This window comes from Corvus moneduloides, chromosome 1, assembly GCF_009650955.1.
Source record: "Corvus moneduloides isolate bCorMon1 chromosome 1, bCorMon1.pri, whole genome shotgun sequence".
Taxonomy (NCBI): Eukaryota; Metazoa; Chordata; class Aves; order Passeriformes; family Corvidae; genus Corvus; species Corvus moneduloides.
In genome coordinates this window covers 129,729,457-129,755,293 of record NC_045476.1, presented here as the reverse complement: position 1 = coordinate 129,755,293, position 25,837 = coordinate 129,729,457, and the positions used below count along the sequence as shown (strand labels likewise).

General features: G+C 39.0%; 1 protein-coding gene across 6 annotated transcripts in view; it reads left to right on the top strand.

Moving 5' to 3' along the window:
* Positions 1-25,837, top strand: part of NCOA2 (nuclear receptor coactivator 2) — a 189,729-nt gene that overhangs the window by 144,050 nt on the left and 19,842 nt on the right. For all 6 annotated transcript variants that reach the window (XM_032127338.1, XM_032127351.1, XM_032127331.1 and 3 more), the window contains 9 exons: positions 259-360; positions 457-597; positions 3,928-4,075; positions 6,212-7,481; positions 15,972-16,182; positions 19,301-19,510; positions 21,279-21,494; positions 22,127-22,256; positions 25,213-25,378. In XM_032127338.1, coding sequence (XP_031983229.1) covers positions 259-360; positions 457-597; positions 3,928-4,075; positions 6,212-7,481; positions 15,972-16,182; positions 19,301-19,510; positions 21,279-21,494; positions 22,127-22,256; positions 25,213-25,378 — 2,594 coding nt within the window. The remainder of the gene's footprint in view (positions 1-258; positions 361-456; positions 598-3,927; positions 4,076-6,211; positions 7,482-15,971; positions 16,183-19,300; positions 19,511-21,278; positions 21,495-22,126; positions 22,257-25,212; positions 25,379-25,837) is intronic.

Below are 25,837 nucleotides of genomic sequence, written 5' to 3'. Positions count from 1 at the left end.
ACTTAACGGGTTGTGGTAAACTCCTTGTTAATTTTTCTTCTGAAAGAAAAAACCCCCACCTTTCCTGTTTTATTTAATGTTTTAGGAAGTAATGAAGATACAAACCCACTGAGCTTTGTCTATGCGTTTATTGGTACAAAATTTATTTTTGGGTCCAAATAAATTTAAAGAACTTTTAAAAAATCTTTCTGAAGTCTTTGTGGAAAAAAAAGTCTTCCCCTTCTATAAAAATTAAATGAAGCAACATTTTTCTCTAAGATTTGCAGTCTTGCTTGATTTGTGTTGCAAGAAGAGCTCCAATGAAGGAAAGACCACTTCTTCCTTCGTCAGAGAGCTTTACTACACGCCAGGATCTTCAAGGTATTGTAAAATAGGGGTAAAAGTTTTTAATTTTATTTCCTTTTCCTCAATGGGGGAATTGCTATAACAAATGTTTTCTAATGTATCAAATATCAGGCAAAATAACTTCACTGGACACAAGTACCATGCGAGCAGCTATGAAACCCGGCTGGGAGGATTTGGTCAGAAGATGCATTCAGAGGTTCCATTCACAGCACGAGGGAGAAATATCTTTTGCCAAGAGGCATCACCAGGAAGGTTAGGTTTCATACTTTTAGCACTTTCTATATTTAACCTGTTTGCCATTTGTATCTCTTGCTTGTGTTCTCTTTGTTATGCTTTCATGGAACAGTCAACAGCTACTGACAGTCCCTTTCTCAAGCTGTTTTATCTAACACACTGATGGCTCTCTAGGCGGGTCTTCAGCTTTCTCACTGCTTGTTTTAGCCTTCTTGTTACAACTGTGCCATCCTGGAGTATGTTTTAAATCTTCAAAATGTCAAAATTATTTTGGAAAGAAAGACCCTTGCATGTTGTCCACCAAAATGTTCACTGGGCATTATTCTTCAGAACCTCAACTCACACATTCCAGTTCATTGCCTGTATTCCCTTTCTCTACAAAAATGGACTTTTACCGTCACGTTTCCTGTGAGAAACACTGAGTGTAAATTCCCAAAGCTGCACCACTCATACTGTTTGGAAATCTACATTGTTGCACTGTATCTAGCTGATAAGTGTTATAGGATATACCACAAGCACGTCTACTCAGTCAAGATTATGGTAGGTAAGAAGCAGGAAAGTACTGCACTTTGGAATGGTCCCCATGAGGTTTCTGTGGTAGTGACTGTGTGGGGATTTTTCATAAAACCCTTACACTTCTAATTCTAGTAATACAGACCCAAATTAATAAAGTGAATAACCCTATCTAGTCCATGGGAAAGTAATTTTAAAACCAATTGGGAATAGCTGGAACATTTCCAGTACAGAAGCATCATTCTTTGGGTTCATGTTTAAAGAACAGGGTTTACAGCTGGCTTGTAACAAATAGTTACCATGGTCATTAAGCAACAGGCATGTCATCTTAAATACTAAATTGTAACTGGAATATCAAATTATTCCACCAAATGCACAAAAAAAAGAGCTTTAGTCATGAGGCATTAGTTAAATACTCTTTAATACGTTCTGCTTTCATGAAATCTTCAGGTGGTGTTTTAGAAATGTTGGATCACAGAAATGCTGTGTTATTTTAGTTAGCAGTTTTTGGGGTATATCCAGTAGAAGTGCTAAAAGTTTCACAGCCTTGTGCTGTGATTTCTGACAGAACTGAAGAAGGCAGTATGCAATTAAAGTTGCACTGGGGGTTTAGAGAGCAGTTGCAGGTAAGGACCCATCTGTGCCAGAGGTGTTTTAGGGGTATCTCTTATGGCGTCCCAGCACTTGTTATTTCAGTCTTCTTCAAGTTATTCCTGACCAAATTAGCAGCTACTACACTGAGTGCCAAGGTTTGAATGAGTCCTCCCTTAAGCTATCTATGAAGTGGTGAAAATATATTTGCTTCAGGGTTTGCACTGTATCATTTTTCAGTTGTGGCTTAGGATCGTTGTGTTAATTGTAGAATTAGTCTAAATGAGAGGGCTCTTCTTGTCAAAGTGAAAAGAGTGAGTTACAAGAGGAGGAAAAACCTCTGGAATGGTTTTCATACAAATGATGCAGCAATGAGGAAGAATAATGGCTGAAATGTTGCCCTCCCCTGCCCTGCAGGATGGAGAAGAAAAACAAGTCATATCTTGGGCTGTAGCATCTTTGTGCTTGACTGAGGAACCCTTTGCAGTTTTCAAGTCATTGTGGTTTGAGAATAGAAGCAAAGAAAGTAATGATCTCCTATGTGTAATCCAGCATTATGCTGTGAAAAAATGCAGGATCAGCTTGATAAACAATAAAAAGCAAGCTTTAAAATTATCTGTCAGTATAAAATGCAGAATATATGGTAAGTTTTTATTGGCCGCAGTCAGAAAAATAGCATTTCCTCAAGAGGAGTACGGAAACATTCTTGTTTGCTTAAAGAATTAGTTTGGAAAATGATTTAAGTAGAGATTTCACTTGTATCCTGTTGGCATTGAGTACTGGAATTTCCTGATGTGGTATATGCTAAAGTTAAGAGCTTTGGACCTTCTGGTGCCCAAAGGTTAAACTGAAACAATGACATACCTAACAGTGAAATTCTGTTTTGTATTGTTTCACTGTTGTAGGTTTTTGTTTCTCGTTACATTTTTACTCTGAAAAACCCCTTCTGGTTGTTTAAATTGTGCTTCCTGTTTTCTCACTGCCTAGATAATACTTTGAAACCTTGCAGAACAATATATAACAGTGGGGGACAGGGAAGGAAAGCAATCGTAACCCGTCTTGCAAGGCTGAAAATGTGGTAGCTCTGTAGACCAGACAAATAAAGGCCACACTTGGAAAACCATGTCATTTCATTACAACAGGAAATATTAAAAGACAAGCAATGAAATGAAGATCACATGATACTATTAACTTAAAAAAAAAAAAAGAGAGAGAAAACCCCACAGAAAATATATATGTAGGAAAAAATAGGAAATTAAATGTATTTGTAGTGCTTCAGTACTATTTTTTCCCTAAATGATTATATGAAAATTTTTGAAGTATTTTACTTCTCTCAAATCTGCAATTCTTATGTGATTGCTTTTGGACTAGAAATTGTAAGCGACCACACTCGTTTCATTGATGGCAGAGAGTGAACAGTAGAATAAATGTTTGGGTGATTTGCTTTTCCATAACATGTTTTAATTTTTTTGTTAAAGAAGTTTCACAGGAGTCTGTGGAAGTTAGAGAACTGAATTTGTTGAAGTTCACATTTACATTAAAAACTTAAAGGGCTGCAGAATATGTACAGTGAAGTAAACCCCAAACCTGAAATGCCGTCAACACTGGGAAAAGGTAGCACAGCCCCAATTTTGGTTTCCGTAATTTTATTTGTAATTTTTTTGAGCTATATGTATTTTATATTTGTTCTTTTAAAAAGAATAATTTCTCTTTCCAGTTTTTATTTCTAATTGTTCTTATGTAAAAGTTTTATGCATTTTTTAACTTAAAGAATTAGTGTTGCAAGACAATTTAAACAGGCAATAAGGAGGAAAAGATACAGTCTAATGGAAACAGATGATCTAAGAACGAAGGACATTTTTATTAATACATCATAAAGTAGATGGTACAATGAAAAAATATTTGAGGAACAAAAGGAATTAGATACATATTTGATGAAAAGTGAAATGGACATCAAGAACTTCCTGTCTGCTCCTGAAATACGTTCTGTTTCATAGTATCTTCCTGTTATTGCTGTCACTCCTTACAAATTTTCATTTGATCGCCCTACAGTTTGCAGGATCCTTTATTTTATATGCATCATGTCTATTTATTTTCAAAATGTTCTTTTTGTTTGTTTTGTTTAATTAGCACCATATCTGTGGTACTGATGCTGATGGATTTAGAACATCAGATGCTGAGCAGCTGAGCTACCTGTACTGCAGTTTCTCCTTAGTTTAACTGTGTTGTTCTGCTTGCCTGCAGTGCTGAGGCAGGGACTGGCCTTCAGTCCTGTTTATCGCTTTTCCCTGTCGGATGGCACCATCGTTTCTGCCCAAACGAAGAGCAAGCTCATCCGTTCTCAGACGACCAGTGAACCTCAGCTTGTAATCTCCTTGCATATGCTTCACAGGTAATCCTGGCCACATTCTTTCACCCACACTCTGCTAAGAGATGTGGAAAGTACAAGGTTGCCAAAGCAAATAGATTGTTTAAGGCTGATAGGTTTCAGTTGACCCAGAACTGATATCATGGAAACAAAATAAGATTTTGAAATCAATGCTTGCAGCAGGAAAAGACTGTAAGATTATTTCAGGATTTAAAAATGGCATGCTGTATTTTCAAAGTCATGTTCAGTATTTTAATTTCCCTTATTTTGCATAGTAGATACAAGAAACTTTCCAGCTGTAATTAAATCTAGAAAATTTAGAGGGATTAAATTCTTGTAGTTCACATTCTGTTATTGGTCCTGGTTCTTCTTAAAAGAACATGTTAAGATTACTAGGACTGCACTTTAGACAAACTGTTATTTAATTCTTTGATTCCCTTTGTGCCTTGTCTTTTTGGTGCTTGGCTTAGTGGCTTTCTCATGGCCAATCCTGAGAAGTGCTATTACTAAGTGCCCTTAGTTAGGAGTTTTTTTTAAAAAGCACAGCCAATAATATGCTAAAGTCAAGTTTAAGTAATCACTGACATCAGAACTTCAGCGTACAATTTTTATTAAGTCATTGCATGTCCTGGTGTATTTGTATCAGATTTTGCTTCAGGTTTTATGGGCTGACTGTAATTACAACACTATTTTCCTTTAATCCTCTGTATCATTTTTCTTGAGAAGAAGAAACCAGTGCTAAACATAATTATAACTGAAACCCTTTTATAGAAATTGTAGATTTGCAAATTGATCTGACCAAAAGCTGTCTCAAATTTTTCTTTGCATTGCTGAAGATACCTAATATTTCATTAAGTGCCAAATTTTAAAAAGCAAGCACTATTAATTTTAAAATGGTACTTGTATATTTTGTTGCACTTTTTTCAGCAGAGTGCTGGTACTACTATATTTGTAATAAGGTTTTAAAAATACCCCTTTTTTATAGTTAATGTTTTTCACCTTTGCCCTCATGCCTAAGATAACAAACACAGAATAGAGACTCGCTACTCTATATTCTTGAATTATTTCACTTCTCATGCTTTAGCAATGTGAAGGTTTAACTGCACTTATTTATACTGTGCAAATAGGACTGGTTTTTGTCTCATGGAAAATGCATATTAGGAATGTTCCATTTGTATTTGGCTTTGGAAGTCCAGAGTTGATTTGATTTTTGTCAGAATCTCTTTTTTTTTTTTGCTTCCTAACCTACTTGACTCTGTCTCTTCTGTAGCTTTTAGCATTTGGGAATATGTCTGATTTTCCTAATTTAAGTTTTAGCACAGAGTAAAAAGTGTATTACATCTTCCCATAAACTAATTTAAATCTACTGGGGAAAAGAAACGTGACTTTCAGGTGCTCTCACAAGAGCTTTTTCTGTGTGTCGCTCTCTCTTCTGTTTCTTCTATCTTGCAGCCTACGTCTCTAAAATACAGGTTTCAGCTCCTGTGTGTGCGGTTTGTTGTTTTTCTTCTCTCCTTTTCCTGAAGGCCTATGCAGGACTGGATTGCTAACAGACTGTTCTCATTCTGAAGCAGTATCCAGTAGTTCCCTTGGCTCACACGCTGTTTTGGAACAGTATTGAAATACTCTGGCAGTGTAAAAATGTGACTTTTTCAACTTTCTTTTCACTAGGAACTTGGTGGGCAAGTAGCCCACTCCAGCCTTGTGGTGGGGCTAACTCACAGAAATTCAAAACTCCAGCAAACAGCTGTCCACAGCTGTCTTGTAAAACATGTATTTGTTGGGTTGTATGTTTCAGATGAGATTTCTGTCAGTTCTAGAAGTTAGCTTGCCAAATTGTGGAGGAGAGATACATTAAAGGGAGTCTGAAATTGTAACCTATCAGCATTTCTAATGACTGTCATTTAAGTGAGGTTTTAATTTTGTTTTTCCTCTCTTCCACTGTTTTGTAATGATGTACTGAAAAACCATACTGTTAATGTTCAGCCATGTTGAGAGTCACATATCACTTTTGTCAAATTGTTGATTTGTTTTTGATTGTAGGGGTTTTGTGTTATTTTAAAGTGAGGTTTGGGGTTTTGCTTCTTTTTCCGTAATGTAATTGCAAGTTGGCCAGTGTCATTTAGCTAACAGACTGTTTTTCTTCCCCTTGCCACATAGAGAGCAGAATGTCTGTGGAATGAATCAGGATTTGACTGGACAAGGAATGGGGAAGATATTGAACCCAATTAGTTCCAGCAGCCCTGCCCATCAGGCCATGTGCAGTGGGAACCCAGGTCAGGATATGACCATCAGTAGCAATATAAATTTTGCCATAAATGGCCCAAAGGAACAAGTGGGCATGCCAGCAGGCAGGTTTGGTGGTTCAGGGGGAATGAACCATGTGTCAAGCATACAAGCATCCACTCCTCAGGGTAGTAACTATGCACTAAAAATGAATAGCCCCTCACAAAGCAGCCCTGGCATGAACCCAGGGCAGCCAAACTCTATGCTTTCCCCAAGGCATCGCGTGAGCCCTGGAGTGGCAGGAAGTCCTCGCATCCCACCCAGTCAGTTCTCCCCTGCAGGAAGCTTACATTCACCTGTGGGAGTCTGCAGCAGCACAGGAAATAGCCATAACTACACCAACAGTTCCCTGAATGCACTTCAGGCCCTCAGCGAGGGCCACGGCGTTTCTCTAGGATCGTCGTTGGCTTCACCTGACCTAAAAATGGGAAATTTACAAAATTCCCCTGTGAATATGAATCCTCCCCAGCTAAGCAAGATGGGAAGCCTGGACTCTAAAGACTGCTTTGGAATATATGGGGAGCAATCAGAAGGTACAACTGGACAAGCAGAGAGCAGCTGCCATTCAGGAGAACAGAAAGACAACAGCGATAGCAACATGCCACCGGTTGTCAGTGGCGAGAGACCTGATGGACAAAATAAACTGCACGACGGAAAAAGCCAGACAAAGCTCTTACAATTGCTGACCACCAAATCAGATCAGATGGAGCCTTCGCCTTTGTCCAGTACCATGGGAGACATTAGCAAGGACTCCGCGGGAGGGTTGCCTGGGTCTGGTTCAGCACATGGAACCTCGCTCAAGGAGAAGCATAAAATTTTGCACAGACTATTGCAGGACAGTAGTTCTCCTGTAGATTTGGCCAAGCTCACAGCAGAGGCCACAGGCAAAGAACTGAACCAGGAGTCCAGTAGCACAGCTCCTGGTTCAGAGGTGACTGTTAAACAGGAGCCAGCGAGTCCTAAGAAGAATAACAATGCACTACTTCGCTACTTGCTAGATAAAGATGATACTATAGATATTGGTTTACCAGACATACCCCCAAAACTGGAGCGGTTGGACAGTAAGACAGACCCTTCCGGTAGCACAAAGTTAATAGCTATGAGGACGGAAAAAGAAGAGATAAGCTTTGAGCCTAATGAACAGGTAAGCTGATTTTTGCATTATGTGTGAATGAGTTGTTCCAGGCCTGCATTCCTGCCATCTGACTTCCTCTAAGAGTGGTATCTTGGCAGTTCAGGACAGTGTTACCTGTATTTTGAAATCCAGTCTTCGCTCAGTTTTCCAGTTGGTGTTACTAAGTTGTGATCATCACACTGTGTGAAAGCACAGACTCTGCCTGGGAAGAGATGGATAATGCAGGGTACCTTTCCCAGATGGTAGCCAGGCGAAGACAAAATACTCGTGACTCTTGGTTAGTGCTGCCTAATTGACAGCTTTTCCCACAGGCTGATGTTGAACTGCTGTTATGCTTGCTAAATGAGTCCTTGACGTAGCCCAGCATAGCAGCTACCCTCCTTCCGTGGAAAACAGGTTCATGCCCAAGAACAGAAGTTGTTTGAAAGGACTGATAACAACTTTGCATTACTGGTCTTTGTGCTATGCTTGACCTGCAAATTAAAATCAAAGCAAATATACTTCTGTGCCAGTTTGGAGGATTTATTGGGGTTTTTTTGTCATCTTAAAAATTCTTTATATTCTGCTGCAAGTTTCTGCGGAAGATTAATGGTTCAGTGCAGGGATCATGTCTCCTTGTGCAAGGTTATCTACATTGAATTTTACATGCAGGATTTCTTTGCTTTCTGTGCAAGATTGCTTGTTGCTCTGCTGCCCAACACACTAATAAATTGTGTATTGTTGGGGCTTATGCTAAAAAGTGTTATGTCACTGGCTTTCATGCAGAATTCACTTTCCAAAAGCACCAGGTCCACATCACCCAGAGTGCTCCAGTTTTCAGAGCTTTGCAAGAAAAAAGGACACAGCAAAAGCAATCTGATACTTCAGTATTACTGTTTATATTATTTATAAAATGGGTAATTACAGTATCTATTTTAGTATTTTCTGGGAAGGTTATAACTAGCTGGAGTTAATCATCCTTGGATTTGTCTTACACCATCAGATCTCCCAGCTGGTCATTAACCCCTAGTCAGCCCTGTGTGTATGAAGCCTTAGTTTGTAAATCATGATCAGACCATATACCATGCAAACGTTCACGTCTCACAGCCATATCCTTAATTTTAAAAATTTTGTATATTTTTTAATGTGCAGACTAGGCTTTAGCTTGTTTATTTTTTTTTATCCATTCTATTTTTTTATTGTGTGTGTATAAAGACATTCTTTTTTATATTTTCTGTATTGTATTGTGAGGCTGAGCAGGGATAGACAACATTTTCTTAGCCCTAAGTCACAACATTGGATTTTTTTTTTTTTATTTGCCCTTTTGGCAATTTATAACTAGTAGACAGTTCTTTCAACAGTGGTTATAACCACAAAACATAGAGGCCAAACATGCCATTCCAGAGTAGATGCAGCACTGTTAAAATCTCAGTTATCCAGGCAACTCCTAAGGTTACTTTGCTGCTTTTGTTTCAACAGAATTTGACAACTATTGCCATTATGTAAGAGCAATTGTGGTTTTTCAATCCTTCCCATGCTTTAGGAGAAACATAGCCAGATTGTACTAATTTCTCCTCACTGAAATTTGCACTGATTTATCCTCAAGCTTGGATGTTGGTTTAGTTTTCAAAAGAAGCCTCTATTTTGTAGTGTATGTAAAGGTAGGATTTAGATTCTGTGTGAGAGCTTATGGTTCATTAGGCTAGAAAAACACAGATATCAAGAAATTCACAGCTAAACTGGCAAGAATGGACTACTTGTAAAATGTCTGATAGATTTCAATTCCTAGTTCAGATCCTACACATTGAAGTCAGTACTAGATGGAAAGCAGAGATCTTAAATCCTCCAGTATTAGGTACTCGACAAGAATGTAAAATTTGATAATAACCAAAAAATTTATGCCCTTCATCCGTAGATCAAAATCAGGGCCTTCAGATGGTTTGTTCCCCAAGAATTAAATTTCTAAAAGAATTAAAATTTCCTCTTTCGTGATCTCTATGGAGTACACAAGAAACAGCTTAGCTTATGAACCAATTCTCAGAGAGCAGGTTTTGTCCTCTCTAGAAGTTTGTTGTCTAATCCAAGGTAGCTGTACGAACTCCTTTTATTGCTGACGGAAACACAGGAAAATACTCCAGGATTTTTTTTTATCTTATACTAATGTGTGTCTAAAACAGATGAGGTAAGCCTCTCTTTACTGATATTCCCATTGACAAGTGGTAGCACAGGTGAACAGTTTGAACTAGCTGCTTTACTTTCTCATGACTAAAGATAGGCAAGTTATGTCTCACCCTAAATGTAAACATGAGACTAACTGTAAAACCAACTTTCAAGAAAGAGACTTTAGTGTCTACAAGCATTGCCAACCTCAAGCAGTTGAAAATCAGGTCTCCTGAATTATGAACTTCTTAAAGTGAATAGTCTATTCACTTTTTATTTTTGGGTTTTATGTTTCTGAGGTTGGGGAGGGATTTGAAGGGGTTGAAGTGTGGGCTACGAATGTATTGCCTTTTCTTAACATTTGAAGACAGAGTTTGTCTCCGAGGAGAGAGGGAAATGGAGGTACAGAAAGGTCCAGGAGCTGGGTTTGTTCAGAAAACCACAAAGCAGTGCAGGAGTCATGATAAAGTGGTAAGGGCTTCCTCAGCACCAAGGTATGGAGAAGCCAGTCCTGTCACTGTGGTGGAAGACTGCTGGATAATGACAGAAGGGCTTTTGTTGCTCCTGTTGGTTGTAAATAGAGCTTTAAAACCCACTTAAAATGCAGTGAAACCTGGAGCTGAATAAACAGAAGTCCAGCATGGAATAGGAGAGGAAATGGTGGGGAATATAGAATAATGTAGGCCAGGCCTTTAAACAAATAACCACTTTACCCCAATTATAAAATCACTAAAAATATTTAGCATCAAAACTCTTCAGCTTTGGAAGATGGTCTCCCACAGGAAGTGCTCATTGCCTAAATTTAGATCAAAGCTGGAACTATTTAGTACAAGACTAGAACAGAGATTCTTGAGCTAAATTCTTCCATCCTCCTGCATCCTTCCCCCTCCTTCTTCCTCCCATATGTAAAAATTAGCCATGTGCTTGTGTTACCTATTTTGCAGGTTTATTTAAAACTTCTCCTCCCTGAGGAATGTTGTATTTTTAAGTAATTAGTCACTGGAGTGTGCAGTTTCTCTGGAAACTGCAGCAGAGCAGCAGTGGGATGGCCTCTACAAGGGAGATCAGTGTGTTGGGAGGCAACAGAGCCATTGCATTTTCTCCTTTTACTTTTGGTGTGACTTTCTGAGCAGGAAATGCTTTGAAGTGCACCACTGTACTAAAAATAGCAGTCTTCTAGGTAGTGTGTTTAAACATACTCTTCTGCAGAGAGCAGCAACTGACAGGAAGCCTTTCTCAAATGGCAGAGAATATTTCCAGCATGGCTGTACCTTTTTCCTTTCCCTGGTGGGATGATGGTTATCAAGCTTTATTAGGCTGATTGCTATTCCAGTTGTAGCAGCTGTAGGGGAGAGGATAAAAGACAGACTTGCTGGGGGCACTAAGCGGGGTTTTTCCTACAGCACCAACCGTAGTAGGGCTGTTGCTGTCAACCACCACAAGTTCTCATATGGTTCACCACTGTTAGAAAGAGAAGAGATTATCCCTCAGCAGTAAGCTGGCCTTCTCCCATTCTCCCTGACAGTCCACTGCCAGGAGCAGCCCCTGTAGTGATCAGGAGATGGTCAGATGTGGCAAGGACGGGCTGACAGCTTGGAGGGGAAGGAGAGTGAAAGTACAGGGGAACATTAGAGAAACATAATGAACAATGTTAGATATTGCCTTGCTAAAGTAGCTTGTTCTCTGAGAAATCACTTGGGGGAGTGTGGAATAAAATCCTGATCTCCACAAGTGTACGCTCCTCTTTTTTGTTCAGTAGACCATAAAGACAGCCTGTTTGACAGGGACTTTGCAATGTAACAGTCTGCACAAGTGCTGTTCCAGAAATCATCTTAAGCATGTACATTTTTGTCCTAAAACTCAGAAACTGCTCTGGTGTTCCTCATGTACTTCATCAACGCTGCTGTGCTCATGCTTTGTGTGGAAACCAGTATCTTCCCTATACTAGCATATTTTCTCTACACATGCCACTCATCTTTAAAAAACCTATTTCTGGTTTAATAGTCCAGAATCCATTAAGTTCATGAGGAACACTGATTTCTTCTTGAAATTCTATCAAAATCTTAGAATGGGGATTCCATTTTCTGAATGTCTTTCAATTAGAGCTCTGTTTTCAAATGTTAGTCATAGAGTAGCTTGATAATTTAATAGGATTTCTAGCCAATTTTATGTTTATTGCAGTTACCAGGGAGAAAAATACCATATTGGTTCCACTTCTAATTTCCTTTTCCCTTCTTTTCATAAACCTTTAATTTACTGCCAGTTTGGAGCAAGGATTTGGTTTTGTTTACCTCTTACAGTCAAATGCTTTGCCCTTACTTCTGAGGTGGAAGATGAGCTAACTTCAAATTTATGTAAGTCAGGTGTAGTTTCAAGTTGTGCCCCCACCAAAAGACATCCTGTTGTAATTCCATAGAATACAGGGTCACAGTGCAAGCCATGGGCAGGAAGGAGATTTCCGGAGACCTGAGTATCTTATCCAGTCCTTTACAATCCATGGAAGCTAGACTTTGACACAGCAACTTTTGTAAACCAAACTTCATGTTGAGGTGCAGCTGCCTTTCAGTACAGCTGCAAAAATTCTGTAAGCACTTAACTTTAATCTGTATTTCTCTATATGACAGTATAAAATAAGTACTTTTTCAAATGCAAAAATATTAATGAGAATTGTCTTATACTTTCTGGCACTTAGTGTCCAAGTTCTACAGAGATTGTCATAATTGCATTACTTAGACATAGTGAAAATGCCCACACAAGAACTTTCTTGTGATGCTTAGCACTTTATCAGGTGCTTTTTTTTTTAATTCATGACAAATAATTTTTTTACAGGGAGATTAGGGTGTGCCTTCTATTTACATAAAATTCAACTTAGACCCTTAACGAAATCAATATAGAAGATAACTAATAGAAAAATCCCATGAACCTAACCAAGCAAATACTTTAATGCTAGTTTCTCTACATATGGTGCCATTTGAGGGTTAGTCTGGAAAGACTTATGCTAACGCCATGGGTTGGTGTTCATTCCAAATCTCTTGGAGCTTTTGTAGCAGTTGAGAACCCTTATAAAATATTTTATATTGATTATTAAGCAAAAAAAAAGAAGAAAGTTATGTATTTGTGTTGTTGTAATACATCTGTTGGATTTGCCCTTTCTTTATCGCTTCCCGAGATGAATTAAGACCACCAGTTTTCTGTCACATTTGGATCAATATGTTCTTCATTAGTGTTTTTTTAGGTCTGGTTTTGAGTTTTGTTTTTTGGTTTTTTTTTTTTTTACATCTACTGTTTGAACAAAGAATTGCAGTAGCCAGAATGCTAAAAGAAAAGATGACACAAAATCCCGCATAAAACCAACCAAAAAAACCCCCCTGCAAAATATAAAACTTCCTTTGCTGTTGTCTCAGATACGTGTAATGAAGGCCATATGTCTTAATTCCCCCAAAGAGTACTGAATCATCGTTCTATAATTTATGATGCTCTATATCAGTCTCTTCTCCTGGCTCTTGCGGTCTTGTACCAGATCTCCCATCGCTCAAACTGCAGCTCCTATAAACATCACTCATGACTGTCTCTTAGAGCGCCTTTTTGAATCTGCTTATCACCTGTCCGTGTAATGATTTAGGCTTCATGTAATCACATTTGATTCCTCCTGGCTCAGCCTTTTCTGCTGATGTGCTGGGTCCACCCAGCTGCTTGTAGTTGCCTGGAAGGCAGTGAGTCATCAGTGGGATTTCTCAAGAACAGGTAATCTTGGACCAGCCAACCTATTTTCCTTCAGCAAGAGGGTAGCGAGGTTGCTGGCATAAGAGAAACAGTGTGTCCCTGTGTTTAGATTTGAGCAAGGCTCTGTGGCCCTTATGGCAAGTTAGAGGTGTGTGGTCAAGATGAAACTGCTGTAAGTGGTTAGGAAGGTGTTTGGAAATCCCTCCACACACAGCAGTTATTGAAGGATTCGCTGTCAAAATGGAGATGCTGCAGGACTCGTGCAGCATCTAGAGCTGCTGTTTTAGTTAACCTAAATGACCTGATGTGACAATAGGGCTTGGTAAAGCTGTGTGTGACACCTGAATGTCTGCAAACACACTGGAGGACAGAATTCAAATTCAGTTGCAGTGAAGAGATACAGAGACAAAATGCTAGAACATTCAAGGTGAATAAAGTTATTATCATTAGTCAAGAATAATGTCTCAGATTTTTTTTTTTTTTTTAAGGAGGGGACTGACTAGATAGGACTTTTTCAGAGCTCTTCTAGAGATCATAGTGACTATAAGATGAGTGGGAGTCAGTGCTGTCATGGAATTAAGAGAATGACACACTTTTCTGGAATAGGCCATCAGAGTGTACTATGTGTAGAGTAAATTGTCTGCTTTAGTCAGCAGCTGTAAGGCATTATTTTAAGTCCTGTCTTGGACAGGGCTTCAGCAAAAGTGTGGATCAACTGAAAGCAATCCACAGGAACAACAAGAGTAATAAGAGGCCTAGAAAACAGGTTATTTGCTGAAGAAAATTCACAAATTGAGATTGTTTATTAATTGCAGCTTAAAACACGAAAGGGCACATGTTTTCAAATACAGAAAAAGTTAGAGAAAGAAAGGAGAACACAGTGTGTTCTCCAGATTCAAAATATGATTGGAAGGAAGGGTCTAAATCCTAGTGTGAGAGATTTTGCATTGAGACTAAGAAAATAAAACAAAAGTAGTGAGGATGGCAGAGTGCTGGAACCAATTCTCCAGGGAAGCTATGGATTTTCTGTCTCTGGATGTCTTTAACAAACAACTGTATGAACTTCCATAGGGAATGGCATACACTGATTTTGCCTTGAGGCTTTAAATTTCTTCCAGTCCTCTGATTCTCTGCTTTCCTACCATTTTGCCAATAACACCAGCCTCTAGATCACCCACATGCTACCTTTTAATGGAGTAAACTCCCTCCTCTTTTGCACCATATACTACAATTTGTAAGACTAGGAGATGATGTAGAAGGAATAAAAAATAATACCATGTTTATTTGCAGTCAGTCACCCAAAAAAGGCACATAGCAGTGTAACCTCGGGGCATTTTAGCTACCTTTGAATAAAATAACTGGACTTCCCAGGAGCAGCTTAGATGTGGCAGGAGGAGTTCTGTACAGACTAATGGGCAGTGCTTCCCAGCTAGCCTGTGAGAGCCCCAGTAGGTAGTTTAAAGCCATCTCAGGTATTTCTACAGTCTTCTGTGATCTGTGGTGTAAGCTTGCTCTCAGTAAGAAGTTCATGACGTGGGAAAGGACAAAAAAAAAAGCCAGGAAGAATTGTATTTCAGTTCTGCACGTTTGTGGTGTTATTTCTCAGTTCCCCATCCTTCATAAGTGGCTGCTTACTCTGCTTCTCCTCTCTCATTGCATATTTCCTAATGAAGACACTGATTTTGAGTAGATACTTGTTATAAATACTGTTATGATATAATTACTGTTCAAGGTGGTAGTAACTGAAACTGGACGCCCTGTTCTTAGTTATTACCCAAGTTTTACCCTAATCAAAAGTTTAGGATTGGACATTAGTTGCAATGATTTCCACATTTGAGTCAGAAAATTATTTTAATTCTGAGAGTTTTTAGACAGAGAAGCTGACAAAAGAGAATGCCAGTGAGAATCAATGTATTTAAGAAAAACAAGCAGGTCACTAATTATGTTAGTATAAGATGAACTTAATTTTTCTCCCATCTTTGTTTCATTATAATTTTCTACTGGATTTGAATGTAAATTCATATGTAGATTTCTCTTTTCATACTCCAGAGAAGTTATTTTCAATTATTTGGGAAGTTGGGAGCAAAATAAATTCCCAATCCTATGTATATATCTTGCCAGTTAACTTACATAGAGTTATTCAGTGTTCAGGTTTTGAATATAACGAAGAAAAGACATATGGGGAATTATTTTAGCCATAAAGTAACTTTCCGATTGTATGCTTTTAATCAAGTCATAAAGAGACTAGAAACATAACTGTGCTGAAAGAAATATTGGCTATACCTACATAAGCCCCCATCTTCAGCACTCCTGGATTTCCTATTACTCCTGCTGTCAGCACCCGTCACAGAGTGCACAGGGAAGCATCTCCCTGTTGCCCAAGGTATGGAATTATATGTCCTGATGCGGGGCTTTTGAAGGGGTGCCAGTGCCCAAAAGCACGGCAGACTAGCCCTGAGAAGCCTGCACAGTCCCCTTCCAACAGGTTTGTGAGCTTCCTCCACGGCAGGCGTGCTGCCAGACACATCCAAGGCCGGTGCGGGGTGATGGTGGGGGCTGCCTGGCTTGGCACGAGCAGGACGCCAACAGCGGGCGAGCAGCGATGCGTATTGTGGGTTTGTGTGTTCTTTGTTGCAGCCAGGCAGTGAATTGGATAACTTGGAAGAGATTCTGGATGACCTGCAGAACAGCCAGTTACCACAGCTTTTCCCAGATAGCCGCCCAGGCGTGCCAGCGGGCTCGGTCGACAAGCAAGCCATCATCAATGACCTCATGCAGCTCACCAGTGACAGCAGCCCCGGCGCGGCAGTGGCCACCCAGAAACCAGCAATGAGGATTTCACAGAGCAGTGAGTGCACCCCGCGTTCCACACGCGCCTACCGAGCTTGGGAGCCCCCCAGAGCAGGGGTCGGCCAGGGAGGAACTGGGCAGCTCCCCGTCCTGGCCTGGGGTTGTGTGGTGACAGAGCGCCATCTGCGGTCGTCCCAGTTCCAAACACACGAGGAGTTGTGTCTTAACTCGCACACCCTGGAAGTCTGTGTCCTCTGAGACGTTTTAAGGGATACCCTCAAACCAAACATCCCCTTCTGTGGTTATAAGTGATGCTTCTGTAGTGAGGGTTTTGGCATGGAGAGCACGTGCATTTTTTTGTCATGCAGATCGTTCCTTTCTGGCAGCTCTTGCAGTGGAAGGTGCGAGAGAGGCTTTTCTAAGCATGAAGGAGAGTCTTCTTCTAAAACCACAAGATTAATAGAAGGACAGAAGATTAAGAATGCCCAAGTTTAATTTGAGATTGTGGCTTTTTGTTGAGTCACTTCCAGCTGACAGCTTTCCTTAACCTTATTAATCAGCTTACAAATCAGCACTGAAATGTTGGTTTACCATCATAGCATAATGGAAAGCAAGCAAGACAAGAGTCTTTATCAAGTGCTAATGTTGAATAAAATGGCATAAAAAAAACACAGCTTCATTTTTTGTGCCTGTTGGCTAGGATGGCCGCATCTATTTGCTTCCTTAGATGTACTCTAGGTTTTTTTCTTGTAGGGTTTAGTTAATATTTTTAGCCATTCTGATAATATTAAACTAACACTGAGCCACTTTCAAATTCACTCAAATTACTTAGAAATATTTAGATAAATATTAGTATTCTATCAATAAATATTAATGTTTAAATTCATATTAAAGCCACTTCAGATTCCTAAATTATCACTTGTTATCCATGTTGCTCAGAGAAAGATGCTTGTGTTTAATGTACTCACTTTTGTGAGTACAGAGGTACTAACAGCAGCAGCACAAAAGTCAGAAGGAAATCTCTGTGCATGTGAAGTCTTTAGCATATTTTTCCTGAATCAAGGTCTGTTTGTTCCTTCCAGTGTAGCCTTTTAGCTTTCGAGGGTTAGCCTAGCTTTAAATCTGCTTTCAAAGCTACTGGCAGTACAGTAACAGTATGATTGTAAATGAGAGTGGCTTGGTGGTTAGCAGCAGTTCTGTAAAAGCAGCATCCTGTTTCCCATCTAAATTAAAACCCTGAAACTTTTTCCCCCATCTCAGTCTTGTGTCTGTGCCTGATTCCCCTAGGAACTTCTGCCTTGTTTTCCATAGAAGAGCATTCAGAAAACAGGTTCACAGAAATAGCGAAGGGCCTCTCGTATGCTCACAGAAAAGCAATGTAGAATGAATGCCAAATCATATGCAATTCCAAAAGAGATTTGGGGGTTTTTACTGGTTTTTTTCTGAAGAAATAACCATCTTTACTGTTACAGGTTTTACATGAAGATACTTAAAATATTTTTTTCTGTTGAAAAATAAAAACGCTGCTAGATCTGCCAGGTTGCTAGAGTCTGTTACCTGAAGGATAGGGAGCCTCCTTCAGTCCCATCCTGACGAACAGTAGAATATATGATCTAAGCACCAGTAGAATATATGATCTAAGTGTTGTTATTTTGTGCTGCATTTGCAGAATTCCTTTTTGTAATATTAGTGGGTGCTGGCAAAGCTGCACATACAGTAACTCACTTATCTATGTGATTTTTCAAACTTCTGGAGCAAACTGTTCAACTGTCACTGAAGTTCAATTTTGCTTCAATCCTTAGACTTTGTGATGCCCCTAATCTTGAGAAAGTAATTCTTGCTTCGTATGTAAGTTTTGTTTGCTTAGTTGAACAGTCAGACAAGACAAAATTTTGATCTCATGGTTAGGAATTAGGTGTATGTGATGTGATATATTTTCTGTACACACATATGAGCAAATTCACCTGGCAGAGAACTTATATTAAAAAAAAAAAATACAATAAGTTCCTTTAATCTGGTTTTATAAAATAAAAATAAGAGACCTCTGTTATGAGATACTTCTGTACATTTTAACAAACTTACTAAACCTCAGCTAAGTTTTCAGATTCAAAAGTAGCAATATTTCAGTCTAAAATAAGAAAGTAGTTACTTAACTTCTCAGTAATGTGGTGAACACAAAAATGCAGAAGTCACTTTAAGGATGCTGCTGTATCACAGCTGCTCCTAGGCGAAGCTATCAGAAAGTATTGCAAATAATGCTTTCACAAAAATGTTTAATTTACTTGCATTTATTTTATGGGTATGATTGGAAATTGAATCAAAGCTACAAGGTCAGTGTTTGATTCGTGTTTGAGAACCAGTTGAGCACACAGAGGATGCTTTCACGCATTTTGGAACATTGCCCAAAGACCAGCTGAGCCAGATACTTGCCAGTCACAGTCTGAAACTCACTTTTCTGAGGCAGTCTGCAGTTTTATTTGCAGGGGCTGATTTTAAAAAGCACAACCCAGAAGAAAGTAGTTACATAAAGGTGGCAGTAACCATCAAGGATGGTTCTATTTTACCAGAATATTATGGTTGCACAGCTCTGTTTCTGGACTGGTTTTTTGTTGTTGCTGAATCATGGAAGTATTTATTTTTATTAATGACAAAAAATGTAAAAAAACCCCAAAATATTAAGCGGGTCATGTTGAAATGGGGCTGTGGGATCCAATATAGAGTCAGTCTGTCCTTATTTTGAAAACTTCTTCAGGGGCACAGATTATGCTGGAAAACTCTCAAAATTGAGATAATTCTAACAATCTGCAGGATGACATCTGCATGCACCTAGTCCTACTAGGTGTAAGATTCATTGGCAGTAGTGTGTACATCACATAGTGGTGTATTTTGCTTTAGTGGCTCTTCTGTCAGTTGAATTGCGTCATTTAAAGTTTTTTTAAGTATGCATCGTACCTGGTTTGTGTTTAGTGTCAGAATGTTCCATTTTGAAATTTACATTTAAATGTCAAGAAGGGATGTTTCTCAGACAGATATGGAGTGGGTAAATTATGCAACATTAAACAGCTGAGCCCAAGATCTTCAATTGTGTCTGGGTTCTTTTTTTCTTTTTTTTTTTTTTACCTAGTGAAGTTTCCATTCTTGTAACTTTGTTTTTTTTCTTTGCTCCTCCTGTCTAGCTTTTAATAACCCACGAGCAGGGCAACTTGGCAGGTTATTACCAAACCAGAATTTACCACTTGACATAACACTGCAGAACCCAACAGGTGCAGGAACTTTCCCACCCATAAGAACGAGTAGCCCCTACTCAGTGATACCTCAGCCGGGACTGATGGGCAGGAATGAAGGGATGATAGGAAGTCAAGGAACTTTAGGCAACAGTAGCACAGGTAAGATGATTTTCCTTTTTATTAAAAATATACTTGTGTAACAGGCTATAGCATGTGCAGCTTAACACTGGGGTTAATACCAGTCCAGATTATTGCTTTCTATAAAGTCTGGAAGAAATCATGTTTTGTGGGAAGTTATGTATTGGCATATTTATTTTGAATTTCTGTGTATTTTTAGTCCTGCCTTGTGTGCACTGCTTTTTACCTACCTGTGGAGATGTGTCTTTCAAAACAAAATCATGGGCAGTACTGATGCCCTTTTGATGTTGGCTTTGCCCTCAATTATCCTTTATTTATTACCCTTAGTTCCTTTTTGGGAACCATCAGATGTTGCAATTAACAACATGTTAACCTAATAATGAACAAACATATAGCGTGTTTGACAAGAAAAGTCTGAGGGACGTATTTCAACTAGTGCATAGCCTGAGATTGTGCAAGTGTGTGACAACCACTGTAAGAGCTCTGAGTCAGGCATAAAACCAGGCATTTTAAGTCCTCTCAGCTGGCTATTTGGTGTCAAGTTTTTAGCTTTAGTTTGCATCACTGTTAAAAAAGACATGCAGCCAGACACTGAAATACTTTATTTAAGCAGTTTAGAGGTCAACTTGTGTTCTTTCAAGTGTCCTATTACTTTCATGTTCTGTATACATATTAGAGGATTTTATTAATCTTAAGTGTACAAGTTAGAGAGTATTATTGTGTCCCTGCCTTGTTCTAGCAGAGCACATCTGTCAGCTGATAGAATATGTACATAAATGGACCAAACCTGAGGATGTAACACTAAAGCAAATTTTGTACAGCAGCTGAAACAAAGACCCTTTTCAGAGGGTTTTTCTCTGGTTATATGTTACCAAATAATTGAACTGATAAGTAATAATTGTTTGTGTGGCTTTTAGTATTCATTTAGGGATGTTGCAAAATGCAACTGAAAAGACTAATCTGAACCAGTAGTCCTACCTGAAAGCAGTGTTTTACCTACTCTCTTGACTGAGTAAAATTGAAATGTATAAATACTATGAATGCCATCTTTGGGGGTTGGAGTTTTTTGTGTTGGGTTTTGGTTGAGGTTTTCTGGCTACTGTCAGAGTGTAGTATTCTATATATTCCAAGTGTAAATAAAGTGTATCAGTTGTTTACAGTAGATGTGGGAGGACTTCCCCTAAAATAACGGTAATGAACTTCAGCATCTATCGGAAAGTTCCTGTGAGTAATTTCCCTGCACTGTACATTGGTCTGAGATTATCTGGGTGAGCCTTGAAGCTAAGATGGCTCTAGGTTCCAAATGAAAGAAGTCACCAAAAGACATTTGCAGAACATAAATTGATACTCAGTCCTTCTAATTTGTAAGCGTGTTTAATGTTAACATGTTGTTACTCAAGTCCCCATTCTCACTTAGCATTGGAAAGTAAAGCACTGACACACACATCAGCAAACGTGATTCATTTCCTGAGGAAGGAAGTTAAGGCTATCCACACACCCTCAGCACCTGTTGCAGACTACATGTGGGAACACTTACTCTGAGCAACATTTCGGAAATGATAAAAGGATCTTCCTCCTGTAAGATGTATCACAGTCTCCAGTCCCTTGACTAAGCAGCATAAGGCATCGCTCTGTAGCTTTGCACATCTGGATGGGAAGTTGTGGTACAGTGTGCTTTGAGTGAAACTACTGCATTTTCATTGCTGAAAATGCAGCTCCTCAGGCAGCAGTAGTGCTAAGGCTGTTCTGATCATGTGCTGGTACCTAAGTGTGTTTGGCTTTTGTGCAGGAATGATGGGTGGCAATGCCCCTCGGCCTGCCATGGCGTCCGGGGACTGGGGCAGCCAGGCTCCCGCTGTGAGGGTGACCTGTGCGCCCACGGCTGGTGCCATGAACAGGCCAGTGCAGGCAGGCATGATCCGCAACCCCACGGCCAGCATCCCCTTGAGACCCAGCAACCAGCCTGGCCCAAGGCAGATGCTTCCATCTCAGGTCATGAATATGGGTAAGTCATATCTGGAGCTGTTCCTTTTGGCACACGCTGGATTGTTAAAGATGAAGCAGGAGGAAAAAAAAAAAGAAAAAAATCCTACTTCAATTATAGATTTGATGAGAACCATATTTCACCGTGAAATTTTCCTGCAGATGTGGGAAAGAAGGTGTCTAAAATACTAAATTTTAACACATGTATTAAGATGGACAGTTCCTGTTACCCTCTAGCTCCATGGTTGTGTGGCCAAAGAGGATATGAAGTTGCCTTGGTTCACTAAAGACTGTGGAGTTTTTTTAGTGGACATGCTGTGGACAGGATAATTGTTCCTGGTCACTTTTAAAGCAAGTACATTATAATACTGACTCTATGTACTGTCTTTTTCTGATGCTTGTCTTTTTAATTTTTGCATCTATGATGTTGTATCTGCTATTTTGTAATTTTGAACCACTTTCAGAGTACTCATGTTTTCTCAAATTTTAAAAGCAAATTTTAACAAAAGAGTAATGATGCTTTTAAGTGTAATGTTGCTGAGGTCTTAATGCTTTTGTTTGCTTTCACCATAACATAGATAACTCAATTGAAATAATTAACTTGACAGTAGCTTCTCTTCAGGAAAGTTACATGGTTATTTTTTTCTTGATTAGGGCCATCTGAATTGGAGATGAACATAGGAGGACCTCAGTATAGCCAACAACAGGCACCTCCAAATCAGACTGCACCATGGCCAGACAGCATCTTGCCTATAGAGCAGGCAACTTTTGGTAGTCAGAACAGGTGAGTCTTGGTGTCACATCAGAACACAGAGAGATTTTGCAGGCCTATATTTTACACACCTTGTGGGAACAAAGTTCTACACAAAACATTCACCAAATGTACATCAATTTAATTTTTGTATTATTTTGTGCTCTGAAATGTATGTGTGTTCCAATAATATTTATAAATGCTGTCTTTGCCATGTAATGTGTTGAATGAATTGAAAGTTCTGTATCACAGTGAATGCTGCCAGCACTTCGGGTATAGTTGCACCATTTTTCACCTCTGGAGCATTAACGTGGGCATGATTCTGTCTGATTTCACTGTTCTTATTGTTAACAACTACACTCAACACTAAATGTGGAAAAGTGCCAGTAGTACTAGCCATGACTATGTAGTCATAATATCTGTCCCCTCCTGCAGTGGGGTAGCATTTTAAGTGATGTAGGACATGGTTAATTATGTTTTGTTTGGGGTTTTTTAATTCACCTAAATTCTGTAAAAGATGAGGAAGGAAAGATGAAGTGAAAGGAAGGCTGCCTCTTCCCTGAAGCTAGCTCCTCCTCAGGTAATCAGAACTGCAGTTTGGTCACAACTCATTAACTCACATGTAATGTATTTATAACTTCATTCATCATTAAGACTTTTAAATGATGGCAATGTAATAAGAAGTTTACACTTCTTAAAAAAGAGCCATGTCTTCTCCAAAAGGTTTGCAGCTTACTTTAGAGAAACTGTGTATATATGGAATGTCTAAGGAATGCAAAATGGACAAGCAAGTGCAAAATGTTGAAATATTTCTAATTATGTAAGTAGTAAATCAGGGGATCACTGAAAAGAAAATGAAGTAGATACATTTGGGAAAAAAGTATGTTTAAAATATGTTAATCTTCTGACTACATTCTCTTAGTTTTCATTAGGATGTCCAAAAATAGTATCCATAAATATATGTGACATTTTCTTTGTTATATTCCATGCTTTTCAAGATGTTTCCTGGTGTTTCCCTCAGTTAGCTTATCCATATGCAAAATGCACTGTATGTATAACTGAATTATTCACTTTAAAAATTACACCTTAAAAAAAAATACAGTGTCATTCTGGTCAGCAAGCCAGGCAGTTGATTCTTCCTTTTTTTTTACCTTTGCATTTCTCATAATTTCCTTATAGCTGAAGATTGTGGAAAAAATTCCCATTGCATCTGAAAGTAACAATATTTTGATCATTTACACCCCAACCAGAAACAATTGAATGGTTAATGCTGCCATTTCTTGCTTTATTAATCTCCAAGATTGGTGTTTTTATAATCTGATTGTTGCCATGTATTAAATGAGTAAAAATAATTCTTAAATTAAAAATTAAAATTGCCCCTGGGGTATATAAAAGAAATGGAGAAATTGTAAGTAATTGTTGTTGTTGTTGCTTAATACGTAGAATTTGACAAACATTTTGGGGTTTTTATCATGTGTGTTCACGCTCATTTGCAATTTCAGGGAGGGTTTTTTTGCTAGCCTCATCAATTGTTTTTCCTTATAATAGATCCCTTCTTATAAGTTATCTTTAGAGTTTGTAAGCCATTTGAATCAAAGGGGTTTTTTTTTGTCTTGCCTTTTGATGATTCATAATTCCACCTATGAGAGTTAAAGAAATCTCTCTATGAGTTTGATTAATACTTTGCAATGTTTTAAAGGTATGTCATATATCCTTTTTTTTTGTTTACTATCTGGGATCCAGTTAAAAAGAATACATTTTTATTAGTTTTCCTGCCTGCCATCCTTTGAGTTTTTCAGTGTATAGCCTGGTGATGCAGCTCTCCTGCTTAGCTTTGACACAGAGATTAGACTTCCATGGCAACCATATATCTCATTATGGAAACTAAATACACAAACATGTTTCTTTGTTTTTTCTAAACAGACATGTAAAAAGGGTTCCCATATAGTGTTTTTCCTCCCTCCATGGGTGACAGCTTTTATTGTCTCTGAGTAATTATCTGGGATGAGAGTCTTCCATGATGTGTGTACTGTAGCTGCTCTGCCTGCAGAATGCTTTGCTCTTTATATTTTCTGTTGCAGTTTTGTGGTAGCGTGAGTGAAGCAGGGCAGGTGTGTGAACTGCAAAACAAAAACGTGTCATTTGGCTGCAGATAAGGTGTTATTTCAGATTTAGTTTGTTTCTCAGGAAGTTTTGTCCTTTGGGTTTATAATAAACCTTTATTCTGCCTTTGCAACTGCGAGTGTGCTTCGCATACAAATTCAGGGGTGAGGTAAGCAGGATTTATAGAGCCATCACATGCAGCCTGACAGTAGCCAAATTCTTGCTGATGTCCTTCCAAGGCACATAACCAAGTGTATAAACTGGTACCCAAATGTGCATTTGGGGTGAACCGATGCAGTGTTTTGCTGCAAAAAAAAGGGGAATGTCCTTTTCTCCCTGGTCCCTCATGCTTCTGCCCAGCTCTTCCAGATGTTTGTGCAAGCTCAGTCAATCCATGGACCCCCTCTGTGACTTCTTCAGCTTGTTTAGCCTGATAGAAAACCAACTAAGGGGAGAGTCTGTGGAAATAAATACTTGTGAAATGAATACTACTTGTGGTAGTATACTTAATCTGACATCAGAAATTCCAAGTTAGTTTTTAAAAAGCAATTATTTAGCCTTCTGTCTTCAGTGACGATATTCTATACTGACTTCTCTGTTCCTCTGTGTACCCTGTAATATGCAATCAGCGCTCAGGCTAGCTCTGGTGGGCTTTCTTGCTTGTCAGATATACCACGCTTGTAGGGTCTTGGCAGGCATTAATCACACTATTTAGTTACTTCTTTGGGTAGCATAACTTTCATCCAGAGTAACTTTCTAAGCAGAATTGGCCGCGATTAAAATAATTTCTGTCTCCACTTGTTAGTTCAATTTGAGTACTAATCCTCTGATACTATTTCACATTTTCTGGCAGCTGTTTACCAATGCTGTGTTCATGTTTTCACAGGCAACCGTTTGGCAGCTCACCAGATGATCTCTTGTGTAATCATCCTTCATCAGAGTCACCAAGTGATGAGGGTGCTCTCCTGGATCAGCTTTACATGGCATTAAGGAATTTTGATGGTTTAGAAGAAATTGACAGGGCTCTAGGAATACCAGAACTAGTGAGCCAGGTATACTGGACATGGTATTTTGCATGTATTAGATATTACTTTTATAAGATATGTTGTCAAGGTGGGGTTGAAAAAGGGGATTATAAAACACCTCTTGCAAGCTAGGATGGTGGAAGTCCGTTTAATGGCTCAGCGTCACCTGAAAACCTTCCCTCAGCCCCTGCTTTAGTCTTCCTTCCTCTCCCCTGCCAGCCTCACCTAGATCTCCTTCTTCTGACCTGCTGTATGCAACTAAACTGACCAAAACAAAACAATGGTGGTCAGAGGAACAAGTGTAGGGGGAGAAAGGTAAGATCATGGCCAGCAACAGTGTATAGGAAAGAGGAAAATAAGAACATGAAGACCTAGGAGCAGAGGAGCAGGATCAAGAGTTTAGTGTGATGGGGGTAATAAGCTTTTGCATTAGCAAACCTGAGATGTGTAAATTCACCCATGGTTTTTTCCTTAGTTGATTAATGT